This window comes from Gymnoscopelus braueri (genome assembly GCF_963280865.1).
Source record: "Gymnoscopelus braueri genome assembly, chromosome: 1".
Classification (NCBI taxonomy): domain Eukaryota; kingdom Metazoa; phylum Chordata; class Actinopteri; order Myctophiformes; family Myctophidae; genus Gymnoscopelus; species Gymnoscopelus braueri.
The window spans coordinates 881471-906250 of NC_137603.1; the positions used below are offsets into that span (position 1 = coordinate 881471).

Below are 24780 nucleotides of genomic sequence, written 5' to 3' on the forward strand. Positions count from 1 at the left end.
CACAAAACAACAACCCATAAACTAACAATATGTACAAGAGATTTTACAGAAAAGAACAAGCCCAGTCGCTTATAATAAGCAGACATGGCAACGCTGACTATGATCCACACATCATGTCAGTAGAGGGCGCTAGTGCGCCGAGCACCACCTCTCCTCCCAAAACCTACATCTTGAATAAAATATGACTTTAAAATACTGTAACTGTTTGTTATATTTTATACACAGTTTAAATGAGCAAAACAACAAGATCAATATTATAATATATTATAATAAAATGTATAATCTGCCATAAAAGTTAGATTAAAATAAATAAAAACCTAAAGTGCTGATCAGATCTGATTAGATCTGATAGACTATAAGTTAATGTTGTCACTGTCCAACTGACTCTGATACAGGGGTCTTCAACAGGGGGTCCGGGACCCCTAGGGGGTCCTCAAGAGTTACTGCAGGGGCGGGTGCCAAAGATTTGTGTAATAGGACACGTTTTACATGAACCACTTGAACCCTAGCGTTCCTATTCTGAGGAGAACTTTTTGCCAAAAATAGCAGATCTACAAGCTCACAACACCTCCAAAGAGGTTTGGTGTAGACGGAAAAAAGAGCAGACCAAGTACAGAGCCAAAGGTCAAGATTACCAAGTATTGAGGGTTTAAGTAGTTTAAATGTCTGAAAATACACATTAATATGAATCCAACATATTCATAGAAAAGATCATGTGTGAAACAAACAAACAAACAAACAAAGAAAGAAAGATAACATGAATTGACACATTATTAAACTGATGAGTGTCTGTCAAACTAGTCTATGAATCTATCTATGAAATCTATTAAAGAGTTTAATCTGCAAAACAATGTTATACATTATGTAGTGGGGGTCCCTGCTTCATCTGTCTCTCATTCAGCTAAGGGGTCCCTGCTTCATCTCTCTCTCATTCAGCTAAGGGGTCCCTGCTTCATCTGTCTCTCATTCAGCTAAGGGGTCCCTGCTTCATCTCTCTCTCAGCTAAGGGGTCCCTGCTTCATCTCTCTCTCATTCAGCTAAGGGGTCCCTGCTTCATCTCTCTCTCAGCTAAGGGGTCCCTGCTTCATCTCTCTCTCAGCTAAGGGGTCCCTGCTTCATCTGTCTCTCAGCTAAGGGGTCCCTGCTTCATCTCTCTCTCAGCTAAGGGGTCCCTGCTTCATCTGTCTCTCAGCTAAGGGGTCCCTGCTTCATCTCTCTCTCAGCTAAGGGGTCCCTGCTTCATCTCTCTCTCATTCAGCTAAGGGGTCCCTGCTTCATCTCTCTCTCAGCTAAGGGGTCCCTGCTAAGTCTGTAACTAAGGTTTGGTTATTTATGTCACAAAATAAACATTATATTACGTTAATATTCCAGCATCACAGCATGATGACATCTTCACACAGCCAAGTGAAACAGGGTAAATATTTATTGACATGTATTTTTCATGATGTGATAAATGCTGTTTCATACAGATTACAGTAAAACATTTCAACATTAATATCATGTGAGAGATGGAGCCACTTCTATGCTGTTGATCCTCAGGACCGTCTGAGGCTGGACCCTCCCTGAAAAACACAATAATATATATTATAATAATACATATTAATAATACAGTCTGAGGCTGGACCCTCCCTGAAACACACAATATTATATATCATAATAATAATACATAATACAGTCTGAGGCTGGACCCTCCCTGAAACACAATAATACATAATAATAATAATAATAATAATAATAATAGGGATTATTCAGCCTGAACAGGAGGCCAGAAAAGGAGGTAGTATTATTTTCCCATTAGACAGATGACCCCCCCCCCATGTTTTGTACATAGTAGCTTCTTTCTTTTTTTCCTGCTTTTTTTCTTCTTTTTTTTACACAGTTTTCTCTTTTTCTGTATTATTTGTATTGATATTTGAACTGTTGGTTCCACTTTATATGTCTATGAATTGAATACCAAGGACCTCAATGGAAACAAGACCGCAAGGACGTTTTTGAACGGACCTTTTAGACAAAGTATTTTAAATGTAACTGTGCTGTTTACATTTTTACCTAATAAAATATTCAATCAATCAATCCCTGAAAAACACAATATATAACTAGATAAAGTGCTCCTCGAAGCACAGGTCTCCACCAGGTCAGGTAGGCTATCGTGGCCTCCTGGTGGCGCTATAATAGGCCAATGTGAAAAGGGTGCCATTTCTTCTTAGGCCTTGCATGACAATCGGACAATGACTGCATTCATGATTTGAGGCATTTTGTTAAAAACATTTGTTTTGCAAAATTTGACCTGCTGGTGGCGCTATAACAGGCCAATGTTAAAAGGGTGGCATTTGTTCCTTAACATAGTGTGAATGTGCGTACAAAGTTTGACCGCAATCGGACGGTGCGTTTTTTTTTCAAAACAAGCCAATAATGCAAAATTTTTATGTCAATCTTAGCCAATCAGGACGGAATATGAAAAAACACATCCGTCTTGATCACATGACTATAGAGATCATGTGTACCGATTTGCGTGAAATTTGGATAAAATTGGAAGTAGTAGTATAAAATAATGTGTTTTACATAAGTCGGCCTCCTGGTGGCGCTATAAAAGGCAGATGTGAAAAATGCAGGGCAAAGGTTTTTCCTTGACCTCTAGGGAGTGTGCATACAAAGTTTTACACAGATTGGTGCAGTTATAGGTAAAAACACAAATCGGCCTGTCATAGCGCCACCATGAGGCTGATTTGAAACATTTAAAATGGCATTTCTTCCTCTGCCTAATGAAAATTTCACTCCTTGCAGGAAATTGCATGCTGTGTTCATGATTTGAGGCATTTTGTTCAAAACAAAGTACTCCTGCAAACTTTGGAAGACATTTTTAGCCAATCAGGATGGAATATGAAAAATCTGAAAAAACAGTTTGGTTTAATGACTATAGAGATACTGTGTACCGATTTGCGGGATTTTTGGACAAAATCTGTAGGAGCAGTCAAAAAATATGTTTTGTACAAATCTGCCTCCTGGTGGCGCTATAACAGGCCCATGAGAAAAATTTGGGGCAGAGGTTCTGAATTGGCATCCAGGGAGTGTGTGTGCACAGTTTCGCTGCGATCAAGCCAACGATGCCGGAGATTAGCTGGTCACAGACGGACGGACACACACACGGACACACGGACGGACAGGGGGAAAAGCATACTCTCTCGCCATGCCTTTCGGCCTGGCGGAGACAATAATAATAATAATACAGTCTGAGGTTGGACCATCCCTAAAACACACAATAAAACACACTAAAAAAAAAACGGGGCCAAGGAATGAAAGGCAAAAAGCAATATGCAATAACAGCACAATAAGATGTAGAAACAGAATAGATTGAACTTGAGACAAAGCAGCCCATGCAATTAACAAATGAGCATTCTGAACAGCTGAGCAGAGTGCTAAAGGATTGTGGATATTTTAATGTATCTCTGTATTGTGTTGAGACTGTAATGGTGCTTCATTATCTGACCATTCACAGAGCTCCCGGCTTCAATTTCACTCAACAAAAAAATCCCCCTTCATTTTCCTTCTCACCAAAACAAAGATGTTGTTTCCTTCGTGGGAACACTCGGAGGCCCCCACCGTACGTCTAAAATACACTTTTTGGTCAGAAAAGAAAAGAAAAATTCATATTCAAATTACCTAAATTTCTGATTGTGTCCATTATCCCACGGCTACTTAATAAAGAAATGTGTAAATTGACCCAAAAGTAACAACATGAAGGATTTCCTTGCGTCCAGCGCAGCATGTCGCCTTGGAAAACAACAGGTGTTGATCAAACAGAATCAATATTGGGTTACTCACTGCATTGTCTATTTCTGCTTCAAATGTTTATTATATATATTCATATATATTTATATATATTGGGTTACTCACTGCATTGTCTATTTCTGCTTCAAATGTTTATTATATATATTTATATATATTTATATATATTGGGTTACTCACTGCATTGTCTATTTCTGCTTCAAATGTTTATTATATATATTTATATATATTTATATATATTTATATATATTGGGTTACTCACTGCATTGTCTATTTCTGCTTCAAATGTTTTCAAAAACATTCTTCAGAGCAACGTGTGAACTTTCAGTAAAATAAAACTTGATGATAAACTGTTCAATTCAAGTAGTTTTTTTCTAACTGCAGAACGTGGTGAGCTGTGAATATAATGTATTATTATTATGTTAACTCTTTAACTGCCAGAGTAAAATTGTAATAGTGTCACCCCAGTGCCAGCGAAAACTAGTGTTTTTACCTACCTTCATGGATCATGGAATATTTTCTGTGAACGCTGTCCGCAAGGTGATCCCCTCATTACACGCATAGGGGTTTCGTAGAATTTGGGTAAAATATTATCCGATCGCGGTAATCCGTTCCATAGTTGCGGCAAGTTGAAAATAGCATTTTTTGCCAAAAACAAATAGTAAAAAACAGGAGCCGAGATACAGAATATTTCCCTAATATTTTAACAGGGAAGTGAATGCAGCAGAAAATCTTTGGATGGCGTTATCTCCTGGTTCTGAGTGACAAACGCGTCTAACGTGTCAATGGCCATGTGGACCAAAGTACCAATTGACTGGAAAGCGTCCATGGCAGTAAAAGAGTTAACATGAACATAATGTATAATGATAATAGTTAGTGGTAGATTGAGCTTAACGTACATGTCCGTCTCTCGTGTCTCTTGCGTTTCCTGAAGTGTTGCACGACTTTGGGCCACGACTCTGTCTTCTCCACTACGGTGGCCTCGACCCGGACCAGATTACACCTGTTAATGAACACATGATAGTGTTAATGAACACATGATAGTGTTAATGAACACATGATAGTGTTAATGAACACATGATAGTGTTAATGAACACATGATAGTGTTAATGAACACATGATAGTGTTAATGAACACATGATAGTGTTAATGAACACATGATAGTGTTAATGAACACATGATATCATTAATGAATACATTATACTGTTAATGAACACATGATAGTGTTAATGAACACATATTATTAATGAATACAATATACTGTTAATGAACACATGATAGTGTTAATGAACACATGATATTGTTAATGAATACATTATACTGTTAATGAACACATGATAGTGTTAATGAACACATGATATTGTTAATGAATACATTATACTGTTAATGAATACATTATACTGTTAATGAACACATGATAGTGTTAATGAACACATGATATTGTTAATGAATACATTATACTGTTAATGAACACATGATAAAAAAAAGCAAATGCAAACAAATAATTCTGTTTTTGCATTATTCAGATATGTGAACTTGTAGCTGTTCAGCTACAATAGCCGTTTTGAATCCAAATAGGGCAATAGTGACACCTGACCCGAAAAAAAGACAACATGTTGTCACCCTTTTCACCTCGGGGCTGACCTTCTTGTCACCTGACAGGGGGGAGTTTCCCTGGTAGGACGTAGCGCGTGGAAGGAACACGTTATTCCAACCAGTTCCTTTCCCCTCCATCAGGCGCCCCGGCTGACCAGGGGGAGGCAGTATAGAGACCAGGATTACTACTTGTTTTTGTGAGGGGGCGACAGCGACAGCGCTACAGACTGAACCACTGTGCCCCCTTTTCCATTTTATTACATTTTTCAACTAGTCACAGAATATTTATCTCCAGTATGATCGATCCCCTGTTGGTTACTAATCACTGAGGGTTTCACTGTGCTTCCGCAAAAAAAATAAAAAAATCATAGCGACCTGCCGTTGGCTTTTATACGCCTTTGATAATAACACGTCTCGCCAAAAATACATAGTACAACAAAAAAGTACACAGGAGCCGAGATACAGGATTCTTAAGTAATAAGTTAACCAGGAAGTGAATGGAACAGGACATCTTTGGATCACGTTATCTTGGGTTCAGGACGTTTTTTTTTTTTTTTTAACACGTCAAACACACTCAAAGGCACTGAATGAGTTAAGTTAGGTTTTTCGTTGCCACTAGGGGTGTGTTCAATGAATCAATACGGCAATAATCATATCTTATTCTTTGCCGATAATGGTATGGATACAGAGGATACCATATCCATACAGAGGACATGCTGTGTGACACATCTTTAAATGAAAAACATCAGAGATGGTGTGTTTGTGTGTCTGAGACTCAGACATGACTTTCAGTAAAACAAATGGAAAGAGAATATTTAATTTGCATTTATTAATTATTACATCTTTTGCATTTATCCATCAAAACATTATTAATTTGTATTTGTATTTATTTCCTTCCTTGTTATCTAGGTTTTTCAAATTGATTTTGAAACTTTACATTTTCTGCCAATATATATATTGGTCTAAACATCAACAATCAGTGTTCTAGGACTCTGATAAAGTATGTTTAGTAGGACACGGTCTGTGTGTGTGTGTGTGTGTGTGTGTGTGTGTGTGTGTGTGTGTGTGTGTGTGTGTGTGTGTGTGTGTGTGTGTGTGTGTGTGTTTTACCCCAGCATTGGTCTGCCAATCAGTGTGAAGTCTTCTCCTCCAACCATCAGCACCTAGAAGAAGAATAAGACATAATAATAATAATAATAAAACTTTATTCATATAGCACCTCTCAAAACTTGTTACAAAGTGCTTCACAAAGAAAACAGAACAAAGGAAGAATAAAAACAATGCAGGAATCCACATGTACCAAATGTTAATGTTAGTGTTGTCTCTGCTCTGACATCAGACCTTAGATATGTGTCTGTTCAGCATTTAGCCTGTTTGTATGATTTATGTCTTCAGTGTGTCTGAGTCTGACCACAGCATCTACACTGTCTCTACACACACTTATTATACTCTGTGTGTGTGTGTGTGTGTGTGTGTGTGTGTGTGTGTGTGTGTGTGTGTGTGTGTGTGTGTGTGTGTGTGTGTGTGTGTGTGTGTGTGTGTGTATGTATAGTGTGTGTGGTGTCTGCCACATATTATAGACACACCCTCATGGATTAAACCAAAATAAATTTGAACAAATGTGTATGGCCAAGTCCTATTATGGGATTAGTGAAAGCCCCCCCCCCCACACACACACTAGTTTCCTAAACAATAAACAATTAGCCTATATTCTATATCTATATTCTGCGATGCATTGAGAGCTTGTAGATCGGCTATTGTCACTGTGTAACATTCTTCCATAGAAGACATGCTGATTCTATGGAATACTAAATGACTGAACTTTAATAAATGTATAGAGTACTGTATGTGGTTAACAGACACTTATAGTGAGGGCTGTGTGTGGATATTCAGTTAAACAGGTCTGCTAACCGGTTTCTAAATAATATTCGCTTAATCTATGAAATATATATTTTGTATTGAGATATTTACGTATGTTTTCCATATTGCTGTCGTGTCTTAATAAAATCATGCTTTTAACAAGCACAATAAGCAGGATCTGATCCCTCAGGACTCTGGCACCCAGCCACCCACGGGAGACAAGGAGCGCTTCACTGGGGATGCGCTGGTCACACGGATATTAACATGCTTTGTAACGTGTGCACTGTGCAGGATGCATGATCACTGTAACGTGTGCACCGTGTAGGATGCATGATCACTGTAACGTGTGCACCGTGTAGGATGCATGATCACTGTAACGTGTGCACTGTGCAGGATCACTGTAACGTGTGCACTGTGCAGGATCACTGTAACGTGTGCACTGTGTAGGATGCATGATCACTGTAACGTGTGCACTGTGTAGGATGCATGATCACTGTAACGTGTGAACTGTGCAGGATGCATGATCACTGTAACGTGTGCACTGTGCAGGATCACTGTAACGTGTGCACCGTGTAGGATGCATGATCACTGTAACGTGTGCACCGTGTAGGATGCATGATCACTGTAACGTGTGCACTGTGCATGATGCATGATCACTGTAACGTGTGCACTGTGTAGGATGCATGATCACTGTAACGTGTGCACTGTGCATGATGCATGATCACTGTAACGTGTGCACTGTGTAGGATGCATGATCACTGTAACGTGTGCACCGTGTAGGATGCATGATCACTGTAACGTGTGCACCGTGTAGGATGCATGATCACTGTAACGTGTGCACCGTGTAGGATGCATGATCACTGTAACGTGTGCACTGTGCATGATGCATGATCACTGTAACGTGTGCACTGTGTAGGATGCATGATCACTGTAACGTGTGCACTGTGCATGATGCATGATCACTGTAACGTGTGCACCGTGTAGGATGCATGATCACTGTAACGTGTGCACCGTGTAGGATGCATGATCACTGTAACGTGTGCACTGTGCATGATGCATGATCACTGTAACGTGTGCACCGTGTAGGATGCATGATCACTGTAACGTGTGCACTGTGCAGGATGCATATTGGTCACATGTCATTATGTCATTCAAACTCTCTCTATGTCATTTAATGAGTTAAGGGCAGCTTCTTGCTCTGTATTAACAGCCTGATTGATTTGACCTGCTTTTAACTGGAATGATGTCATGAATTAATTAGGAGCAGGAGGTGTGTAAGATTCCAATAGTATAAACATTTTAAATGGCTTTCATAAACTCTTAATATATTTAGTATGTGCTCAGTTTTGGCTATTTCCTGGGTGTTGATTTCAATAAATTAATTTCCGATTATTCAAATGAACGTTTTTAGAAATGTGCTTGAGTTATAATGAGTTATATTATATTATATCAAAAGGCGGCTTTCCATATGCATGGACTTACCTCGCCCCGCCCCCCACAGAGACTGTTTCCACTACAATGCAGTGGGTAGAGTGGTGTGTAAGTGGTCCTAAACTGGTGCCTAAAAAGTACTGGGTAGGTCTGAGCGGGGCTAAGCGGGGCCAAAGCTGTGACGTATAAGGCGGCTGCTGCTGATTGGTCGGTTCACAGCTGTGTCTGTCCACACAGGTCTCTGTAAAATGTAAACGCTACGGCAGCAGTGTTGCCATGTCCACTTATTATAAGCGACATTGGGCTTATTTTTCTGTAAAGTTGCTTGTAAATATTGGTAGTACTTTTACTCCACTACAATGATCTGAAAACGTACTAGTTACTTTTCAGATATAAATGATTACATTATAAAACATACATTAACCACTATTTTATAGGCTATTTGAAAATAGACGATCTACAAGCTCAGTGTATGTGGTCTGACAGCTCTACATTACTTTAACACACACACACACACACACACACACACACTCAAACATTGTGTTCATTAATTCCAGACTCTCTAGAGGCCTGGGAAACACTTTGTATCATTTATAAAATACATATGTGGAGGAATGTGAAGACCATGGGAACCCCCCCCCCCCCCCCTGTCTCTTTACAACATTCTGCAATTAAAAACCAAAGACAATTAACAGCAATTACATATAAACAGTGTGTGTGTGTGTGTGTGTGTGTGTGTGTGTGTGTGTGTGTGTGTGTGTGTGTGTGTGTGTGTGGGGGGGGGGGGCTTGTGCCTTGAGAAAGAAGCTAAATAACCACTAACAACTTTTTTCTGTTTACTCCAGATGTCAAAAATAGCAGATCTACAATCTTGCAGCGTGTCAGAACGCATTGTGAGATTGTAGATCTGCAATTTTTTTAGGCTGATGAACAGGGATGCAACACTGACAGACAGACAGACAGACAGACAGACAGACAGACAGACAGACAGGCGTGGGTTTTTTTGTGACGCCAAGTTCACCATAATTATAATAATAATTATACCACAATCATTATTAATTAACAACCACACTAACCCTGACCCCAACACACACACACACACACACACACACACACACACACACACACACACACACACATTGACTTTGGTGTGCTCTTACACCAGGGGTTCTTAAAGTGTGGGTAGCTGGTGTCTTCCTGGGACACTTTGTGGTCTAGTGTTTCATTTCTAGCCTGGTAAACACCCCCTCCCTCCGGAAATCTCATGCATTGCATTGCATTTGGTTTCAGGAAGGAGGGTCTGGGATTGCTCACAGAGTAAAGCTGCCCGAACCGCTGCGCATACGAACCAATCAGCGGCTGCTAGGGGCGGGATCATCCAATCACCTGCCTAGTATCTTGAAAAAATGAAACTCCGTCTGTCATCGATTCTGCGCCCGAAGTCTCAGATGCAAGTACGCTGTGAAACAAAATGTGTGTCGCAAGCTTCTTCCATTTGACGGAGTGAGGTTATTTCATTTCACCATCTCATTGAACTTGGTCCTAAGGAAATGGTACCAGGGCTGACACCACATAATGTACATAATATACATAATATACATGTACATTATGTACATAATGTACATAATGTACATAATGTACATAATGTACATAATATACATAATATACATAATGCTGTCACTCTGCATAACGGAACACCAGCTTCACTTGCCCTGTTGCATCATGGGTCTTATCATGAAGGGACAAACATGGCATCTTTCCACCAGTGTTGCTTAGTGTTGATTTTGTTAACGAAAACTATGACGAAATATGTTTGTCAACGCACATCAACAAGGACGAAAACTAGACTAGACGACACAAAACCCCACGTGAATATACAATAACTGGGACTTCATTCATGCAATTTTATGCAAGTTCTCGTGGTATAAAAGTAGACTAAAAGAGTCAGCTAAAACTAAACTAAATACTTAATGTTTTGTTGGACTAAGATAAAGACTAAAATGCTCGACTTTTAGTCGACCAAAACTTGTCCAAATAAGAACAGGAAGAGGTTAAATATGATACAAACTAACAAGCGGTGATTGAAACTGGACTAAGACTGAGACTACATTTAAAAATGGCTGATAAAATCAACACCAGTGTTGCTGCTTGGAGCAGACACACTAACTCATGTTCAGGGGCCAGCACACACTAACTCATGTTCAGGGGCCAGCACACACTAAGTCATGTTCAGGGGCCAGCACACACTAAGTCATGTTCAGGGGCCAGCACACACTAACTCATGTTCAGGGGCCAGCACACACTAAGTCATGTTCAGGGGCCAGCACACACTAAGTCATGTTCAGGGGCCAGCACACACTAACTCATGTTCAGGGGCCAGCACACACTAACTCATGTTCAGGGGCCAGCACACACTAACTCATGTTCAGGGGCCAGCACACAGCTCTCAGCAGGTGAGAGGTGTGTCCTCCCTTATGCTGGGGTCTCCAATCTGAACCACTGCTTATTTAATCCATTAGTTTGGAGGTCGTAACAGTGTGTAAGTGTGTGTGTGTGTGTGTGTGTGTGTGTGTGTGTGTGTGTGTGTGTGTGTGTGTGTGTGTGTGTGTGTGTGTGTGTGTGTTACCATGGTCAATGTAGTAGGTGCAGTGGATGCATTTGCAATTTCTGTGGACTATGTATCTTACATACAAGAAGACTCTCATCGGTGGAATCTACCAACAGCCCACGCTACCTGACGGCCCCTCCTTCCCGTGAACAGCTACCGGGAAGAGAGACAATAGACCCGGAGGCCTTCCAGCGTCTGAATATCAACGGGTCAACCTCCAGGCCCATGAGAACAACTACAGAGAGAGCTTTGACACCAAGCAGCAGTAAGACTAAGAACTTTGTTTCCTCTGGTGATCCAGCCATGGACATAGATTACCCACGGACTGGTTGTTGGAGGGTTTTGACATCTTGGGAAAGACGCCCAAAGAGCAGGCAGAAAGGCTGGTTAAAGTATCGTTCTGTCTAAAGGCTGGTTAAAGTATCGTTCTGTCTAAAGGCTGGTTAAAGTATCGTTCTGTCTAAATGCTGGTTAAAGTATTGTTCTGTCTAAAGGCTGGTTAAAGTATCGTTCTGTCTAAAGGCTGGTTAAAGTATCGTTCTGTCTAAAGGCTGGTTAAAGTATCGTTCTGTCTAAAGGCTGGTTAAAGTATCGTTCTGTCTAAAGGCTGGTTAAAGTATCGTTCTGTCTAAAGGCTGGTTAAAGTATCGTTCTGTCTAAAGGCTGGTTAAAGTATTGTTCTGTCTAAAGGCTGGTTAAAGTATTGTTCTGTCTAAAGGCTGGTTAAAGTATCGTTCTGTCTAAAGGCTGGTTAAAGTATCGTTCTGTCTAAAGGCTGGTTAAAGTATTGTTCTGTCTAAAGGCTGGTTAAAGTATTGTTCTGTCTAAAGGCTGGTTAAAGTATTGTTCTGTCTAAAGGCTGGTTAAAGTATTGTTCTGTCTAAAGGCTGGTTAAAGTATTGTTCTGTCTAAAGGCTGGTTAAAGTATCGTTCTGTCTAAAGGCTGGTTAAAGTATCGTTCTGTCTAAAGGCTGGTTAAAGTATCGTTCTGTCTAAAGGCTGGTTAAAGTATCATGCTGTCTAAAGGCTGGTTAAAGTATTGTTCTGTCTAAAGGCTGGTTAAAGTATCGTTCTGTCTAAAGGCTGGTTAAAGTATCGTTCTGTCTAAAGGCTGGTTAAAGTATTGTTCTGTCTAAAGGCTGGTTAAAGTATTGTTCTGTCTAAAGGCTGGTTAAAGTATTGTTCTGTCTAAAGGCTGGTTAAAGTATTGTTCTGTCTAAAGGCTGGTAAAAGTATTGTTCTGTCTAAAGGCTGGTTAAAGTATTGTTCTGTCTAAAGGCTGGTTAAAGTATCGTTCTGTCTAAAGGCTGGTTAAAGTATCGTTCTGTCTAAAGGCTGGTTAAAGTATTGTTCTGTCTAAAGGCTGGTTAAAGTATCGTTCTGTCTAAAGGCTGGTTAAAGTATTGTTCTGTCTAAAGGCTGGTTAAAGTATTGTTCTGTCTAAAGGCTGGTTAAAGTATTGTTCTGTCTAAAGGCTGGTTAAAGTATCGTTCTGTCTAAAGGCTGGTTAAAGTATTGTTCTGTCTAAAGGCTGGTTAAAGTATCGTTCTGTCTAAAGGCTGGTTAAAGTATTGTTCTGTCTAAAGGCTGGTTAAAGTATCGTTCTGTCTAAAGGCTGGTTAAAGTATCGTTCTGTCTAAAGGCTGGTTAAAGTATCGTTCTGTCTAAAGGCTGGTTAAAGTATCGTTCTGTCTAAAGGCTGGTTAAAGTATTGTTCTGTCTAAAGGCTGGTTAAAGTATCGTCTGTCTAAAGGCTGGTTAAAGTATTGTTCTGTCTAAAGGCTGGTTAAAGTATTGTTCTGTCTAAAGGCTGGTTAAAGTATCGTTCTGTCTAAAGGCTGGTTAAAGTATTGTTCTGTCTAAAGGCTGGTTAAAGTATTGTTCTGTCTAAAGGCTGGTTAAAGTATTGTTCTGTCTAAAGGCTGGTTAAAGTATTGTTCTGTCTAAAGGCTGGTTAAAGTATCGTTCTGTCTAAAGGCTGGTTAAAGTATTGTTCTGTCTAAAGGCTGGTTAAAGTATTGTTCTGTCTAAAGGCTGGTTAAAGTATCGTTCTGTCTAAAGGCTGGTTAAAGTATTGTTCTGTCTAAAGGCTGGTTAAAGTATCGTTCTGTCTAAAGGCTGGTTAAAGTATCGTTCTGTCTAAAGGCTGGTTAAAGTATTGTTCTGTCTAAAGGCTGGTTAAAGTATTGTTCTGTCTAAAGGCTGGTTAAAGTATCGTTCTGTCTAAAGGCTGGTTAAAGTATCGTCTGTCTAAAGGCTGGTTAAAGTATTGTTCTGTCTAAAGGCTGGTTAAAGTATCGTTCTGTCTAAAGGCTGGTTAAAGTATCGTTCTGTCTAAAGGCTGGTTAAAGTATTGTTCTGTCTAAAGGCTGGTTAAAGTATCGTTCTGTCTAAAGGCTGGTTAAAGTATTGTTCTGTCTAAAGGCTGGTTAAAGTATTGTTCTGTCTAAAGGCTGGTTAAAGTATCGTTCTGTCTAAAGGCTGGTTAAAGTATCGTTCTGTCTAAAGGCTGGTTAAAGTATTGTTCTGTCTAAAGGCTGGTTAAAGTATTGTTCCGTCTAAAGGCTGGTTAAAGTATTGTTCTGTCTAAAGGCTGGTTAAAGTATTGTTCTGTCTAAAGGCTGGTTAAAGTATTGTTCTGTCTAAAGGCTGGTTAAAGTATTGTTCTGTCTAAAGGCTGGTTAAAGTATTGTTCTGTCTAAAGGCTGGTTAAAGTATTGTTCTGTCTAAAGGCTGGTTAAAGTATCGTTCTGTCTAAAGGCTGGTTAAAGTATTGTTCTGTCTAAAGGCTGGTTAAAGTATTGTTCTGTCTAAAGGCTGGTTAAAGTATTGTTCTGTCTAAAGGCTGGTTAAAGTATTGTTCTGTCTAAAGGCTGGTTAAAGTATCGTTCTGTCTAAAGGCTGGTTAAAGTATTGTTCTGTCTAAAGGCTGGTTAAAGTATTGTTCTGTCTAAAGGCTGGTTAAAGTATTGTTCTGTCTAAAGGCTGGTTAAAGTATTGTTCTGTCTAAAGGCTGGTTAAAGTATTGTTCTGTCTAAAGGCTGGTTAAAGTATCGTTCTGTCTAAAGGCTGGTTAAAGTATCGTTCTGTCTAAAGGCTGGTTAAAGTATCGTTCTGTCTAAAGGCTGGTTAAAGTATTGTTCTGTCTAAAGGCTGGTTAAAGTATTGTTCTGTCTAAAGGCTGGTTAAAGTATTGTTCTGTCTAAAGGCTGGTTAAAGTATTGTTCTGTCTAAAGGCTGGTTAAAGTATCGTTCTGTCTAAAGGCTGGTTAAAGTATCGTTCTGTCTAAAGGCTGGTTAAAGTATTGTTCTGTCTAAAGGCTGGTTAAAGTATTGTTCTGTCTCTGCTGACATATAGGACAGAGAGCAGGCAGAAAGGCTGGTTAAAGTATTGTTCTGTCTAAAGGCTGGTTAAAGTATTGTTCTGTCTAAAGGCTGGTTAAAGTATTGTTCTGTCTAAAGGCTGGTTAAAGTATCGTTCTGTCTAAAGGCTGGTTAAAGTATTGTTCTGTCTAAAGGCTGGTTAAAGTATTGTTCTGTCTAAAGGCTGGTTAAAGTATTGTTCTGTCTCTGCTGACATATAGGACAGAGCCGCCGCTACACGGAGTGATGAGTGACATGTTGTATCATGAGGACTTTATCCATGAGTTTGTGAATGTAACCTTTACTGTGTGTTACTGTATGCTTTCCCTGTGTGTGTGTGGACATAAATACATTGTTAAACTGTGTGTGTGTGTGTGTGTGTGTGTGTGTGTGTGTGTGTGTGTGTGTGTGTGTGTGTGTGTGTGTGTGTGTGTGTGTGTGTGTGTGTGTATAGTGTGTACCTTCTCCATACAGATCCTGTCTCCACACTGGGCCTCCAGATGGTTCTCTATGAGGATCAGGTCTTCGTCGGTGACCTTCCACTGACGTCCAGAGAACTGGACCACAGCAAACAGTCTGCCGTAGTTCTGTCTGGACAGGAGACCGTTGACCTTCTGGACCACCGCTACACACACACACACACACACACACGTACGTTACAATAATTATAGTAGGTACAACAGGGATGTTTGCTATGAGAACATCATCATGATCTCACACTATTTAGAATACAGTGCATGGATCCAGTGCACGTCATTCCGTGCATAGTCGCCTAGAAATCCCGAAAATCGGTGCATACAGTATGTACGGCGAGTCCCACGGGGGGCATAACTGGTTGCAACACGGAAGCAGAGCAGTCCTCACAACATGATGTACCATTCTGTGCCTATCTGTACATAACTCTATCTGTACATAACTCTATCAGTACATAACTCTATCTGTACATAACTCTATCGGTACATAACTCTATCGGTACATAACTCTATCTGTACATAACTCTATCTGTACATAACTCAATCTGTACATAACTCTATCGGTACATAACTCTATCTGTACATAACTCTATCTGTACATAACTCTATCTGTACATGACTCTATCTGTACATAACTATCTGTACATAACTCTATCTGTACATAACTCTATCTGTACATAACTCTATCTGTACATAACTCTATCTGTACATAACTCTATCTGTACATAACTCTATCTGTACATAACTCTATCGGTACATAACTCTATCTGTACATAACTCTATCTGTACATAACTCTATCGGTACATAACTCTATCGGTACATAACTCTATCGGTACATAACTCTATCTGTACATAACTCTATCTGTACATAACTCTATCTGTACATAACTCTATCTGTACATAACTCTATCTGTACATAACTCTATCTGTACATAACTCTATCTGTACATAACTATTTCTTTTCAACGTGGTGGAAATGAGCCGTTTTCGATCGGCGATCACTCTGCAATGGAGGATCGCGTTAGAAATATTATTATTTATTTATTATTTATTATTATGTTCCAGGCGTTGGTCGGGACCCTCCGCCGTCTCGCACGCACGCTTTGTTTACATGCGCGTCCTGGTCGGGGCTTCTACAGCACGAAACGTATCAACGTTAAGTGGATGGAAGATATGCTGGCACTGGATGTACCCTATTTTAATAAACCTCTGGCACACGATGTGTTCATTTACAAAAAAAGTTAAATTACGGAGATAAGAGGTGTCTGCCCTCTAACAGTATATACAATGTGTTCCTCTGTAGTGACTGTGTAAATATAATGGTCCTCTACAGTCATATAAACATACAGTTATCCTACAATGTAGCGTCTGTTTGGATTCCAGGGGCGTGGCCTCTGACCCTCTAGCGGTGGCGTGTGTTTACAGTAGGTCAATGTGTGTAGGGGCGTGGCTATAGGGTCAAAAGGTCACCTGCATGCTGCTGGTGTTGCTCTTCTGGGTCGAGGGGCTCTAGCTCTGACCACGGAGGTCTGGAGAGAGACGTCTGAGGAAGAACACTACACACGCACACACACACACACACACACACACACACACACACACACACACACACACACACACACACACACACACACACACACACACACACACACACACACACACACACACACACACACACACACACACACACACACACACACACACACACACACACACACACAGTTTACAAAACTACACAACACAAACACACTGTCACAAAGAACTCTCTTGTGTGTTAAGAGTTGTTCTGATACCTTTTATCTGTCATTTGTTTTCCATCTGCAAGCAGCTTATACAATATGTAGTGGGGGTCCCTACTTCATCTGTCTCTCAGCTAAGGGGTCCCTACTTCATCTCTTTCTCAGCTAAGGGGTCCCTACTTCATCTCTCTCTCAGCTAAGGGGTCCCTGCTTCATCTCTCTCTCTCAGCTAAGGGGTCCCTGCTTCATCTGTCTCTCAGCTAAGGGGTCCCTGCTTCATCTGTCTCTCAGCTAAGGGGTCCCTGCTTCATCTCTCTCTCAGCTAAGGGGTCCCTGCTTCATCTCTCTCTCAGCTAAGGGGTCCCTGCTTCATCTCTCTCTCTCAGCTAAGGGGTCCCTGCTTCATCTGTCTCTCAGCTAAGGGGTCCCTGCTTCATCTGTCTCTCAGCTAAGGGGTCCCTGCTTCATCTGTCTCTCAGCTAAGGGGTCCCTACTTTATCTGTCTCTCAGCTAAGGCCTAACAAAATAAAACTTTGGTTTCCGGTTGGCTGTCATTTTAGGGCTGAGTAGGTAGGGAATTTATTTTATTTTATTTTTATTTTTATTTTTTTGTGGGAATGACGGGTAGCAATTTTATTTTTTATTTTATTTTATTTCCTCATGGGAAGGATGGGTAGGTCGTTTTTTTTTTTTTTTTTTTTTCCTATGGCAATGATCGATATTAATGCTTCTTTTTTAATATATTCTATGTTTTCCTGAGTTACCAATTTCTAAATCATTAAATGGTTCATGTACACTGCACTTACAAAATAGTGTCTGAAAACAACAAACAATAAACAATTGAAAACTTTGAATAGAATGTCCACACACTGGTTGAATACTTTTGAGTTTTAATTCAACTCTAAGTAAAGTACCAAAGTAAAGTGCTGTATCACTCACATACCAAAAATATTAATACAAAACAAACATCTTCAAGTAAACGGTCCATGAAAAGTTCACAGACCTTTTTAAATGACAAACATTTCAAATTAAACTTTTTTCCCCCTTTCCAATGTTCAACAATGCAATATTTGAGAGAATGTAGCTATTAAAATATATGACACTGTTCCCCAGACAACTGAATTGTAAAACACAAAGACTACAGACCAATTTTGTTTTGTCTATCTCAATGGTGGCCAATTTAGACCTACAGTATTCCACAGCAGCCATCTTGATGTGTCAATGGGTAACATGGGTGTATTTTAAGTAAGTAATTTTAAGTCCCCATTCAAATGGGTGGGCTTATATTGACTCTTAATTACACCTGACTGTGTAAATACCCATTGATGACTGACAGGTCAAAGTTGTTTATTTTACTTTTTTGAATTGTTCAAAACCTTGAAAAGCACTATGAATTTGATGTATTATGAAATAGGTAAATAGGTCTTTATTGGCCACCATTGATACATGCATGTGTAAACAAAAGTGCAGTGGTGGAAAAAGTACTCAAATGTTTTACTTAAGTGAAAGTATGAATACTGCAATGTAGAAGTACTCTGTTACAAGTAAAAGTCCGCAATTCAAAATGTACTTGAGTAAAAGTACAAAAGTATTGGTATCAAAATGTACTTAAAGTACCAAAAGTAAAAGTACTAAAATGTAAAAAAAATAAATAGCAGATCTACAAGCTCACAACGCGTCGCCATTGTGAGCTTGTAGATCGGCTATTTTCAAATAGCCTATGTATAAAATAGGGCTAAAGTGGTTAATGTATGTTTTATAATATACAAATGTATATCTGAAAAGTAACTAGTAACTACGGTTTTCAAATAATTGTAGTGGAGTAAAAGTACAATATTTGCCTCTGAGATGTAGTGGAGTAGAAGTAAAAGTGTTGGAAATTGGAAATACTGAAGTAAAGTACAAATACCTCAAAATTGTACTTAAGTACAGTACTTGAGTAAATGTACTTAGTTACTTTACACCACTGCAAAAGTGGTCTGTAGCCTTTGTGTCATGGCCCCATCCTAGACGGCTTTGTCTAAACGGGGAATATTATTTACCCCATGCGCAGAGTGCTGGTGATGTTAGTGACACAAAAACACATAGGTAACGTTTGCTAGCTTTCTCACACTGTCACAGTAACGTCAGCTGAACTTTACAGTCAGTAGATGGGATCCGCAGGTCGTCGTCTCTGGGTACATCCACACATCTCCATCAAGTTGTCGTACGGACGACGGAAGTCCCATCCACTCCCATGTTAAGTTTAAAACCGGAAGTACCGTTCCAGGTTTTTTTTTAACATGGGAGTGAACGGGGCTACCGTCACGTAGCGTACCGTTGCACGCTAGCGTACGGAGATGTGTGGATGCACCCTCTGGGACCGAGAAGCCGACTTGTCTCTCTCGTAGAAAGTTTAGTACGTCGTTAAACAATTCCTCCTTTTTGTTCTGAGCTTGTTTGGCGGTGGGCAAGTGCACGTTATGTTGCTTCCTCCTCGCATCTCAGGGCTAAATATTTAAGTTGAACATGGCCAAAACAGACCCAGCCTGAGAGGCTAGAGGCTCGGTGGGCGTAGAGAGTATGTCGACTGAGATGTGGGTCCATGTATCCGCTCGGTCGTGTCTCTGCTGCAGATGAAAACTGACATCGGCACTGTTTCACCTCCTTAATTATGTCTGCAAACGTTTTAGAAGTCAAGCGAATTATTTTAGGAGGTGGTTTGCACGGGCAGACGACAGACACTGTACACAGGTCCATGGCTGGAGGAGGACATGCATGTGCTGCTGCTGTTGTTAATGTGCGCCCGCCGTCTCCTCGCGATGATGCAATGACGCATGAATAGTAAAACAAAACATTTGCGCACATGATATTTTAGACGAAAGAAAACTTTGATTAAACTTGGCGAATGTGGTCGCACCAAATATATTTTTTGTAAGACGTTTTTGATCGACTCGGTCGGATTTTGACTTAATTTTATTAATTTTTTTATTTTCACTCCAAATGCCAATAAAATCATCTGGGTCGCGCGTATTTAATAGGGTCGGTCGCCAACCGGAAACCAACATATTATTTTGTTAGGCCTAAGGGGTTCCTGCTTCATCTCTCTCTCAGCTACAGGGCCCGCATTTAGAGTGTGTTGTGGGGGTATGGTTATGTATTATTTCAGAGTGTACAGTAGGGTATAAACGTTACCTGGATGGTACGGTAACACTGTGAGAACTCTGCTGTCGGGGGAGGAGGGTTGGAAACACGACCCCTGAACCTGAACAACAGAAACGTTCCTTTAATATCAGTGTCATCTTATGACATAATGACATATGATGACATCACTCAACAGTAATCAAAACAACATACAGTGTAAGTGTATACAGGGTATCTGCACATTTATAAAGTTACCAAACGACCTTTAAGACCTTTTTAATGCCTCTAAAATGAAGAAAAATATAAAACCATTAATGCGTCAAAAGAAATCAACAAACTATACTAAAATAGACGATCTACAAACTAGATCTGCTGTTTTCACAATGGAACTAAGGGCAGGTACACACTGTAAGACTTTTAAAGTGGTCGGGGAGTCATCTAATCGTTAAGCATTGGGGGGTCTCCAGTTCAAATAGGATTATTTTTGGGGGGTCCCCAGTTCAAATAGGATTATTTTTGGGGGGTCCCCAGTTCAAATAGGATTATTTTTGGGGGGTCCCCAGTTCAAATAGGATTATTTTTGGGGGGTCCCCAGTTCAAATAGGATTATTTTTGGGGGGTCCCCAGTTCAAATAGGATTATTTTTGGGGGGTCTCCAGTTCAAATAGGATTATTTTTGGGGGGTCCCCAGTTCAAATAGGATTATTTTTGGGGGGGTCTCCAGTTCAAATAGGATTATTTTTGGGGGGTCCCCAGTTCAAATAGGATTATTTTTGGGGGGTCCCCAGTTCAAATAGGATTATTTTTGGGGGGTCCCCAGTTCAAATAGGATTATTTTTGGGGGGTCCCCAGTTCAAATAGGATTATTTTTGGGGGGTCCCCAGTTCAAATAGGATTATTTTTGGGGGGTCCCCAGTTCAAATAGGATTATTTTTGGGGGGTCCCCAGTTCAAATAGGATTATTTTTGGGGGGTCTCCAGTTCAAATAGGATTATTTTTGGGGGGTCCCCAGTTCAAATAGGATTATTTTTGGGGGGGTCTCCAGTTCAAATAGGATTATTTTTGGGGGGTCCCCAGTTCAAATAGGATTATTTTTTGGGGGTCTCCTGTTCAAATAGGATTATTTTTGGGGGGTCCCCAGTTCAAATAGGATTATTTTTGGGGGGTCCCCAGTTCAAATAGGATTATTTTTGGGGGGTCCCCAGTTCAAATAGGATTATTTTTGGGGGGTCCCCAGTTCAAATAGGATTATTTTTGGGGGGTCCCCAGTTCAAATAGGATTATTTTTGGGGGGTCTCCAGTTCAAATACGATTATTTTTGGGGGGTCCCCAGTTCAAATAGGATTATTTTTGGGGGGTCCCCAGTTCAAATAGGATTATTTTTGGGGGGTCTCCTGTTCAAATAGGATTATTTTTGGGGGGTCCCCAGTTCAAATAGGATTATTTTTGGGGGGTCCCCAGTTCAAATAGGATTATTTTTGGGGGGTCCCCAGTTCAAATAGGATTATTTTTGGGGGGTCTCCTGTTCAAATAGGATTATTTTTGGGGGGTCCCCAGTTCAAATAGGATTATTTTTGGGGGGTCCCCAGTTCAAATAAGATTATTTTTGGGGGGTCTCCTGTTCAAATAGGATTATTTTAGGGGGGTCTCCAGTTCAAATATGATTATTTTTGGGGTCGTGCCCTGAAAAGGTTGAGAACCACTGCTGTCTGGTTCCTGCACTGACAGCAGTTTGTAACGGGAGGAGCTCAGTTAGTGGTAACTTGCTCAAGGGCAGTTTTACATCACATGTTTATTTATTTTTTATATAAGATAGATCTTTATTGATCCCAAGATACATATAATAAACATGTTTTATATTCATCTTTGTGTTTATTATCTTCACTATAATGACATTATCTTCACTATAATGACATTATCTTCACTATAATGACATTATCTTCACTATGCTGACTGTTCATTACAGATCTGATCATTTCTGATTTTATTGACAAAATGCTGAACAGAAAAAGCAGAAAAGACATTATGTAAAAAACAACAACAATTAAAACACACACAACTTATTGTGGGGACGTTTCACACACACACACACACACACACACACACACACACACACACACACACACACACACACAGTCACTAGCAGTTTAACGAGCTTACAGAACAGAGCAGATCTACAAGCTCACAACGTGTTCTTCATCAACACACATATAAGATAATAAACATATAATATATATGATATTTAACATATATAAACATAGTAAACATACCTTTATAAAGGTTATAAATGTTTAGTTTTCTGAACAGATGAACACAGCTCCTCAAAGTCGCCGCCATCTTGGTGTCACATCTATTACTGTCCCCCCAGAACATGTGACTATCTATCTCTACCGTTCCGCCTTGAATATGAATAACAAACACTGACGTTTTAAAGGTTATTCATCACAGAACAATGTGTTAAGTTAAATAAACTATATGCTTAATATTTAATGTTTTAAAAGACGTTTTTTAAACATTAAAGGTGATTTAAACTCAACATACTACCACTTCCGCTTCCGTCATTGAACATTTTCTATAGAAATACTATAAATACTATAAATACTATAAATACTATATATATGTATATATACGGAAGTAAAAATGATAAAATAGTCAAATATGAAATATATTTTTCTTTTGTAATACTTACTATACTATATACTATAATAATACATGGATGTATTGATTGTAGAAACACTTGACACGGCAGTGTTAATGTTTTACAGCAAATTCAGATAGTCTTAGTCTTATGAATAAAACACCATTTAGCTTTAGTCCTATTTTAGTCTTCTGACATTCTTAGTCTTAGTCTAGTCTTAGTCGACTAAATATCCAAACCTTAGTCTTTAGTCTGTCAACAAAATTAACTGTCTTCAACTACAGATAATACAATAACAGGGTTTAAAGATTAAAATGCCCTTTAAAAGATATATATATATATATATATATATATATATATATATATATATATATATATATATATATAGGCCTATATGCATTCATAAGGGAATTAAATGTGCTACAAGCTTGTAGATCTGCTATTTATTAATTTTTCTTGAACATTTGTGCAAATCTTTCAATACATATATTTTTTGAAACAACATTATTAATTTTAACTCAAATCTTTGCTTCTGGGGGGTCCCTAGAACACCGCTGAGTCTGGGGGGCCCCTAGAACACCGCTGGAACAACATTTTGATGGGGGTCGGGGCCCACAAACGTTTAATTTTGAGGGTCCTTGACAAGAAAAAGTTTGAGAACCAAATGTTCGCTTTAGATATAAATATCTAATATCCTGCCTGTCTGTCTGTCTGTCTGTCTGCCTGTCTGTCTGTCTGTCATCATGTTGGTGATAGAGACACATACATGTGAAGATAAATAGCGGCTCTGTCTCTCTGGAATGACCTTTAACCTCTTCAGCCCCAGTCTGTCTGTTTCTCTGAACCAATAAATACAAAACATGAGTAAAAAAAGAGTAGATTGTCACTGAAGAGCTTTGGTGTAGAGGGACAAAAGAAAGAGCACTGAGTGCAAATACTTATCCAGTACAAATACCAACTGGAAACCAGTGGTGTAAAGTAGTTATAAGTACATTTACTCAAGTACTGTACTTAAGTACAATTTTGAGGAACTTTTAATTCATTTCCAATTTTCAGTACTTTTACTTTTACTCCACTACATCTCAGAGGCAAATATTGTACTTTTTACTCCACTATAATTATTTGAAAACTTTAGTTACTAGTTACTTTGTAGATTTGTATTATTACAAAACATACATTAACCACTTCAGTCCTGTATACATTTCTGCCATTTGAAAATAGCAGATCTACAAGCTCACAATGTGTTCCAACACGACGCATTATGAGCTTGTAGATCTGCTATTTTCAAATGTTTTTGATCCATTTAAAAGCTTGTGAAATGGGACATTCTGCTTAATGAGCACTTTCTAATTTGGCACTTTACGTATATTTTGAAACAAATACTTTTATACTTTAACTCAAGTAGATTTTGAATTCTGGACATTTACTTGTAACAGAGTATCTCTGCATACTGCAGTATTGATACTTTTACTTAAGTTAAAAAAAAACTGAGTACTTTTCCCACCACATGGAAACAGATGCAGTTCAGTGCTTCATCCATTTCTCTGGCTTTAATTCCACACAGAAATACCTGTTAGTTTCCTCATGTCAGTGAGAAGGTTTTTAACAGAGAGACAGTGTAGTGGCTCAGAGGCATGGTGGGAAAAGTACTCAAATGTTTTACTTTAAGTAAAAGTATCAATTCTACAATGCAGAAATACCGGAATTCAAGTAAAAGTACAAAAGTATTGGCATCAAAATGTACTTAAAGCACCAAAAGTAAAAGTACTCTTTATGCAGAATGTCCCATTTCAAGTTTGCGATTGTATAAATATCTTTTGAAAACAGCAGATCTACAAGCTCACAATGTGAGTTATGAACATTGTGAGCTTAGTTGTAGATCTGTTGTTTTCAAATGGTCTAAATGTATATAGGGCTGAAGGGGTTAATGTATGTTTTGTAATAATAATCTAAATCTACAAAGTAACTAGTAACTTTCAAATAATTGTAATGGAGTAAAAAGTACAATATTTAGATCCGAGATGTAGTGGAGTAGAAGTAAAAGTATTGGAAATTCTCCAGTAAAGTACAGTACTTCAGTAAATGTACTCAGTTACTTTCCACCACTGCTCAGAGGTTCATTGTTTACCTTGTCTGTCTGTCTGTCTGTCTGTCTCCACATT

At 39.2% G+C, this 24780-nt stretch overlaps 1 protein-coding gene across 1 annotated transcript; it reads right to left on the reverse strand.

Annotated features, from left to right (window-relative positions):
* Positions 1 to 1405: 1405 nt before the first annotated feature.
* mrpl21 (mitochondrial ribosomal protein L21) lies at positions 1406 to 22323 on the reverse strand. Its single transcript, XM_080424871.1, has 7 exons — positions 22251 to 22323; positions 20032 to 20101; positions 16589 to 16674; positions 15106 to 15269; positions 6493 to 6545; positions 4686 to 4789; positions 1406 to 1562 (listed from the first exon to the last, which is right to left on the reverse strand). Exons 1-7 carry the CDS (start codon positions 22315 to 22317, stop codon positions 1498 to 1500), a joined length of 609 nt encoding a protein of 202 aa, XP_080280997.1. The 5' UTR covers positions 22318 to 22323; the 3' UTR covers positions 1406 to 1497.
* Between the last annotated feature and the right edge of the window lie 2457 nt (positions 22324 to 24780).

Coding starts and splice junctions, on each gene's coding strand:
- mrpl21 (XM_080424871.1), bottom strand. CDS start 22,317: ATGGCGGCGACTTTGAGGAGCTGTGTTCATCTGTTCAGAAAACTAAAC. Junction 4,790..6,492: donor ATTGGCAGACCAATGCTGGG/GTAAAACACACA, acceptor GTTCATTAACAG/GTGTAATCTGGTCCGGGTCG. Junction 1,563..4,685: donor GAGACACGAGAGACGGACAT/GTACGTTAAGCT, acceptor TGTGTTTTTCAG/GGAGGGTCCAGCCTCAGACG.